Genomic DNA, 8,353 nt, shown 5'->3' on the forward strand with positions numbered 1-8,353 from the left:
GTTAAACTCGCAAGTTGACACTCTAAGTTTACTATTTTTTATGTTTCTAATTTACAAAATCATGTTAACTTACTTATAAACTTGGATTACATGTAAACTCAGTTAAACTCACGAGTGACTTAGTTAAACTCACTACACTCATCAATTTTCTACTGAACTAAGCTAGTTAACTATATATAGTGTAAAACTCAGTTTATAGAAGTGATAGGACCCTGTAGGACCTTGTTCAAAGAAAAATATAACTCAAAAAGAACAAAAATATTAATAAAAAAATAAATACTGAAAATAAGTCACCCTATTTTGATATTTTTGTAATTTTAGAGGTATTTTATGTGATTTTTCAACTACTGCTTAAAGTTAATATTTCTTAATACTAGGGATAGCATTGTATCATTTTCAAATGTTAAAGTTAATATCATATTAAAAAAAAATAAGATATCAGACGCTCGCGTGAATAGTTGAGGTGGAAAATGCCCTTGTCATTTTATTCAAAACAGTGGGTCACTGAATGCATAACGTTGTTGTCTTTTCTCTTCTTGACTCATTATTGTAGTCATGGAGAGAAAAATAAGTCATTGATGGTAACAATTCATCATTTTAATTGTTGAATTCATGTGATAAGAAAGAAAAAGAATCTCATCATTTTTCTTCATACTCTTTTATCTCGTAGTCAAGCCAGCTCATGAATCCATGACTTAAAGAAAGCAAGATGATAGTCAATAATAAAGTCTTGGTTAAAATTATTAGAACGGTTATATTACTCCTTACAATCTTATTATAAGATATTTGAGACTTTTTTTTTACATGTTTTAAGAAAATTTATTATGTTGCCATATTTGCTAAAAATATCTAAAAATTTCAATAATACCCCTACTAATTAATGAAAGATAATGAGTCACCTTATTACTTATGCAAATGTTTTCTCTCAAGTCAAAGGATAAAATTAGAATATTATTTCATCTTTTTGTTTGATACCTTATTTTTGTTTTTGTAAAACACTTTATAGATAGGACCGGGTACTATATTTTTAAGAATTTATATTAATGTTTACAATTTGTATTTTATTATTATTATTAGAGAAAAAATATTATTTCACATATAAATTATAAAATAAATAAATTGAAAATGATTACTGATGCATCTATATAACTGTTTTTACAAAATTTTAAGTAAATTGGATTATAGAAGTTCACCAAATTTAAAAAAATTGAGGTTCTATGGGAAGAAATTTCCAAGTCACTTTCCAGCTCATTATATTGATGTAGCGCTAGAAAAGGAAATTTATCTTATCTCTCTATACTCACATTTTAAATTAAGTTAACTTGAATGTCTTTAGCGTAGGTAAAGGGACACAAACACAATAATTCTAGTTTTACTTGAAAATACCTCGGGAGGCCATTAAATTGCAAGCTTTATTTTGAAGCAAAATGATACCAATTTAATCTTGCATTGTTTAATTAATTAATTAAATCTACGTACTCACTCCAGTCCTTGACATAGGGCAAACTTGGAAAAAAATTTTAGTCCACAATACAAGACAAAGTTATTTTATTTAATGGTTTTCTTCCAATTTTACTCATTATTTATTTATTATTGTCTGAATTTCTAAACTATAATTTATTGCAGTTATTAATTACAAAAGAGGGAAAAATTGAGAAGTTACAATTTTTAACAATTTTATGATATAACTAGAATTTTTTAATAGGCACTAAGTTAAGTTTGTCTTTTATCGAGAGAATACATGTATTCATAAGCATGCATATCGGCAAGCTGTTTCCCCTAGCTTTTGCGTGTGTGAAACTAGAAATTCCCATGGCAGGCCACCAACCTCTTTTTTTTTTTTTAAAAAAAAAAAATACCCTAAGCAGTGTCTATTCCTAACAGGCAATAAAATTACACTGGGAAAATCACACTTTGGAACCAAATAGAAAATATAATCACACTTTATTTCCCAATATACCAAAATCCCTGATAAAGTTTAGAAAAAAGGATATATCAAATAATCTTATAATAAAATTTCCTATTTGATCTTGTAGTTAAATATAAAATGATAAGATAGAAAATCATTCGAATATCTATAAAATATATCAATTACAATCTCAAAATCAAAACTGTTTCTCCATTCGTATGAAAATAATTAAAGATTTTTTAAAAAATATTACATGCTTTTCTTGGGGATCATAATAATCTATTAGCCAATTTAATTGTATATTAAATCAGGTGTGGGACCTAGTTAATCTCAAAGACATATATATAGCATCACCTTATGTATTCACCATCTTCTTCAATCTTATAAGCCTTAAAGCAATCCAATATGGCCAACCTTGGGTTTCATTTTTCCTTCTCCACGTTCTCACTGCTTTGCTGTCTCGTCGTCTGCCCAATTTTTTGTCACACCAATTTCACCAAAAATGATGAATTGGCACTTTTCGCTTTCAAATTTTCTGTGAGCAACCCATTCAATCACTTGACTAATTGGTCCAACCCTTCCTACATTTGCAATTGGGTTGGGGTTACTTGTGATGCTAACATTGACAGAGTAAGGATATTGAATAATCTTGCTTACATGAGTCTAATGGACACCTTACCCTCACAACTAGGGAATTTGTCATCCTTTGTTGAACTTGACCTTCATAGTAACAACTTTCATGGTGAGTTACCAAAGGAGTTGCTGCAGTTACACAGGTTGAAAATTCTCAACTTGAGCTCTAATGAATTTGATGGGAAACTTCCAGCTTGGATTGGAGGTTTATTTGCTCTTCAACACCTGATTTTTCATATTAATAGTTTTGAGGGTGTTATTCCTCCAAGTGTATCAAATTTGTCAAAGTTAGAGACACTAGATTGGACCTTTAATTTTATCCATGGATCTATTCCACTTGAGATTGGAAGGCTTCAACATTTAAAGATTTTACTTATAGCAAAGAACAATCTTTCAGAAGAAATACCTCCAACTATTTCTGGCTTATCCTCACCTGAACAGATGTCATTGTCATACAACTCCTTAATACGCATGTTTTTTTCTGATAATATCAGATAATTTTATATTTCCTCTACAAAATCATTTCAAACAATTTTGTAAGTGTTTGTGTGTCTTAAGCTTCTGTGTTTTTTCATTTGCCTATTAACATCATTAGAACTGTATTAATTGAGATCCATGGAAAGAAATAAGCAGGCATAGAACTAGCTTTTGATTGGAAGGGGCCTAATATTTAAGATGAACTAGCTTTTGTGTTTTTTTTTTTTTGGCCAATAAGATGAACTAGCTTTGGATCTTATAATTATTGTTGTAAGATCTATATTACGCTTTAAATGAACAAAACATAATCTTCAGTGTAAAATATCAAAAGAAAAGGATCAAGCTATATCATATATGGGCCAACCACTGAACTAAATAAAACATCTTAAATATTCATTAACGACTTTCAAGGTTTTTCTTTTTGCCCAGGTTAAACTATTTTATATTTACTATTATACCTCAATAACTATTATCATTTTGACTAATTTTAGAATCAACAACTCTTCAAGGTGTGATCAATCCATGGAATTAACAAAACTTCACACGCAAAAATTTTACAAATATCATAAAACAAACATTTTTAAAAGATAACTATATATATTTTTAGGCAATCCTCATTTGAGTTTTCTTTTTTTAATTTTTATTGTTGATATTTTAAAAATTAATTTTATGAATTGAGAGAAATCTTATATTAGATAATAGATGATGTACAATAATATAAAACTTAAAATAATGCAACAACACACAACAGAATGGTGCACCTTTTTATATATATCTAATCATTTGTACCATAATAAATAAGTGCAGTTTCAAAATTTGTGTATTTATGCTAACGAATTATTTTGTCCAATAATATTTGGTCAATAATTAACATTAAATAGAGCTCAAATTAGCGGTTATATTGTAAACACTTTTTGTTTGGTTTAAGAGCTTTATTGTTTTTCTGGTTTTTTTTAAATACAAATTCAAGAGTTATTATATCATAATCATAGTAAATTTAAAAAATGCATTCAAAAAATTATGTTTGTTACTTATTTTTATTTTAGAACTCTTAATAATGTGGTTTTCTAATTATTATATTGCAGGAAATATTCCTCAAACAATTGGTGATCTCAAAAACTAGCCAAATACCAAGGAATATTGGAAACTTAACAAAATTTCAAGACCTAGACCTTGACGAAAATAATATTGAAGGTACACTTTCAACTAATCATAATGTGCAACTTTTGTATTATTTTTGAAAAAATTCATGTAGGAACTATATCATATAAATATACATGTCCGTGCAGCTAGAATAAGGGTTTGATCTCCAAGTTGTTCTTTAACAAGTTCATAGAAAAACGATGATCCCCAAACATTTCTTCTAGATTTTAAAAGTTAGATGTGTTAAAAATGATTTACCATACATGAACAAATGGAGCATTAAACAACTTTCCTTTTATTTTTATCAAATACGTAGAAAATAGTCTTAATATGATCGCTGTCTGACAATTTAAATTTTATATATAAGCGTTAATTTTTTTTCCAGGCAATATACCAAGTAATTTTTCATCAAATTATGATATTGTAAATACTATATTTTGTCCTCTTTAGTTGTTTTCTCAGTGTATATATATATATTCTCTTCCTATTTTTCCCTTATTTTATAAATTTGTGTGTGTTCTAGAACTTCTATTTTTATATATGAATGGTTCTTTTTAATCTTTTTGTGTTATATATTTTACATAATTCCTTCTGTAGTTACATTATAAATTATTACTCATATAACATAATATGTTGTTTTTAACATTAAAAGCTTGCATCAGAAATTTGCATGTTGTTAGGACATGTCTCAAGCATTCTTTGTCAAGATACATCGATTTCCTTTTTTTCCTTTTTCCCCCCTATTGCATTCAAGAACTTTATCTTTTTTTTTTTTTTTTGCTTTCTTTTCAATACAAGTTCAAGTGTTATAACTTGGTTAGAATAATTTCAAAAGAATTCATTCAAAAAATGCAAGCAATGCACAACAAAACGGAGCACTTTTATTTATCTAATCATTTATGCACTGTAATAAGTAAGTACAATTTCAAAATATGTACATTTATGCTAATGAATTGTTTTGTTCAATAATATTTGGCTGATAATTAACATTGAAAATAGCTCAAATTAGAGGTTACATATAAATTTTTTTTGTTTGGTGTAAGAGCTTTATTATTTTCCGGTTTCTTTCAAATACAAATTCAAGATTTATTATATCATAATCACAATAACTTCAAAAAAATGCATTCATAAAATTTTATTTTTTATTTATTTTTCTTTTTCCATAATCATATTATACATGAGAACTTTTTATCATATTTGTGTTATTTAACATTTGAGAACTTTTTATCAAAACTTGTGATATCGTGATATATAAAAGATAAATATTTATCATCATGCCATTAAAAAATTATTCTGAAGATGGATGTGAGAAAGAGAATTTTTATTTTTATATAACCATGTATGAGAAAGAAATTTTTTTTTTTTAAGAATTAGAAAAGTTGCTCTGGCCACAAGTCACATTTTTTTATTCTTTAATATTTTATTGAACCTCCTAAATTTTTTCTGTTAATCCATTAATTTTTTTTTATATTTTTAGTAAATTTAATGCAAAAAAAAACCACAAATTTTTTTTTTCCCGTGTCACTTGTCTATCTCCATTCTCCATCAAGCATTTTTCATTGGTTTTAATTTCTTGTCACTAATTTAAAAATTTGGAAAATCACACAAGGATTGCTGAAATATGTTATTAGCAGAAAAGGAGCAATAACAAGTCATTATTTGGGAAAAATAAATATCCATTCCTATTTTAACAACAATCAATTTCTTATTGATCCTTGTCTACAAATAACATTATTCAGTAGTCCTTGTGTGTAATTCTCCCATTAAAAAAATGGCCAGACACAAAAATACAAGTGACATGTCTATATTTTTTGACTATGAAATTTGTTATTATATACAAGATCATTTACCTTTGAAAATGAAAAATATAACCTCATTGTTCTAATAAAATTCTCAGTCTAACAAGACTCTAATTGCCTTTGGCAACATCCTAATTGGGTCCAAGAGCATTATAATTAACCTTTTTTTTTGAGCAAATTATAATAATTAGCCTTTTGCTAAAAGTGTTTTGGCTTCCATTGCTCAATATAAATGATACTTTAGAGGATATTTACAATCGTAAATGATTGGCAGCCTTTAATTTCTTAACTAATGTAGACCAAATATATGGAGGCATTTATGAGTTTCTATTTTTATTATCACATTCAATGCTATTGTTATATGAAAAATGGAATAAGAAGGTTGGAAAAGGGGACCCCATGCAACAAGTTCCTCTTTCCAATTTTTAAATTGGGGGCAAATATGTCATTTTGAAAAAACTAAAATGTCAAACAAGTCTCTAGGGACTATACAAAAATTATCAACTATCACAGTCCTTATTTGTCATTTGCATATTTCAGGAGTTTTTTTTTTTTTTGTCATTCTCCCTAAGAATTACTATACATTGAGAATTTTAGCATCAGAATATTACGCCTATACTATCATTCGATGCAGCTATGTCAATAAAATTTCTTATTTTTTAGTTTAAATTTATTTCTACCTCTTCTATTACTCCAAACATAATTGCAATTTTCATGCCTCAAAAGGTAGATATGAATATATTTTCTTATTATGATAATAAAAGCTTATATTTTGATTCAATAAACTCTACATACTTAAATTGAGGGGTGGGTGAGGGATTGCAACGTTAATAAGTTCATGAATAGCATAATAAGAGGTAGAGTAAGGGCAGTACATGCACCAACTTTTCATGCATTCGCCGCCCAAAGCATCCTTTGCTTAATTTCCATGTGTGACACCTATCATGTGACCTAAATCTTCATGATTTGCAATGCATCGTCATCTTCCTTTTGTTTTATAAATTTGCATATGTGTGAAATTTTCTTTTCCAACAATTCTTTATACATAAAATTAAGTCATTTTAGTTGGCTGAAAAAATTTTCATTTCAAATAATTTTAGTGATATTGATTAGGATGTCTTGTAGAGCATTTTGTTTGTTTGGAACATGGATTTGCTGCCAAAGTTTGTTCTCTAATATAATGAATAACAATGTCCTTCTGCTCAAAATACAGTTAATCAAAATATTAGAGTTGAAACATTTTCACAAAGTGACAATATTAATATCAACATTAGTTTTAAAATATGAAGTCTCCATCTCACCATTTTCTCTTCACACTGTAAATGAGAATTCAAAAAATAGAAAATATAGAACTTCAATATCTATAGGTTTATCAAATTTAATTTTAATGTGACTGTTCATGGCTGAACAATAAATAATAGGCATGCCAGAGATGCTGAGTCTCAATTGATAATGAAAAGGGTCTCAAGCTCCCTTACAACAGTTCACTTGAATGTAAAAAGATACAAGGCTTTAGTAGAACAAGTATATGATTTTTATTAAAGTGTAAAAGGATTACAGACTAAAAACTAAAAACTAAAAAGGGCTAATGAATGTAAAATTTGTGAGTCTTTGATGGAGTGTTGACTAGTTTCTTTTATATATTTTTTCTTCTATTTATAGTGTCAGAATAGCGGAAGCCTTTTCCTTAAAACTTAGCACATTCTGCCGAAGAATCAGAAATCTTGCGAAACTTATGGCACGATCTCTCCATTTTGATAACCAGCTCATTTCATTTAACTACTTGGGCGTAGATTTTGGCATTACTTAAGATCGTGTTTTCGTGCCAATGGCCTGATATTTGTAGCTGATGACATTTCAGCATGTTTACTTTTCATGGCCTTTATTGAGCTTCAGGGTTGGCCCTTTTCATTTATATTGGGCCTGATGCTTCAATTACTCAACCCAACTAGCCTTGTGACCTATTTAAGCGACGTTTCATATTTAGCCCAAACAATGCCCCCTTCGTGCCAATGGTTGGTAATGTAAGTCATGTGGCACATTTGAAAAAACTGAAATGTCGCTTCACTTCTGAGTGCCCTTTGCTGATATAAACTTGTTTCTTTGTTTTGGTCACTTCTCTTACCCTCTTTGTCATTTCTTGAACTTCAAGTTTTCAATTCGCTGCATTTCTCTTACCCCAACTTTCAAATGGCTTCCTCCGCTCCTGTCATTTCTTCTGTTACTGCTCCTTCTTCTACTTCCACTAATAGTCTACCAGATTCTCTAGCAACTATTTGGAACCTCATTAACCCACTTAGCGAGCTCGTGACGGTATGTATTCAGTGGTCTAAAAACCCTTTTTCCTGTAGATTGGTTTCCCATTCTAATAGTCTTTCATTTCTTTTCAGGA

General features: G+C 28.6%; 1 protein-coding gene across 1 annotated transcript; it reads left to right on the forward strand.

The window, feature by feature from the left end:
* Nucleotides 1–2,314: 2,314 nt before the first annotated feature.
* LOC129317528 (receptor-like protein 33) lies at nt 2,315–3,040 on the forward strand. Its single transcript, XM_054961840.1, has one exon. It carries the CDS (start codon nt 2,315–2,317, stop codon nt 3,038–3,040), a length of 726 nt encoding a protein of 241 aa, XP_054817815.1.
* Nucleotides 3,041–8,353: the final 5,313 nt, after the last annotated feature.

The sequence above is a fragment of the Prosopis cineraria genome, unplaced genomic scaffold (genome assembly GCF_029017545.1).
Source record: "Prosopis cineraria cultivar Desert tree isolate PC_DT_omini unplaced genomic scaffold, ASM2901754v1 PC8, whole genome shotgun sequence".
NCBI classification, from domain to species: domain Eukaryota; kingdom Viridiplantae; phylum Streptophyta; class Magnoliopsida; order Fabales; family Fabaceae; genus Prosopis; species Prosopis cineraria.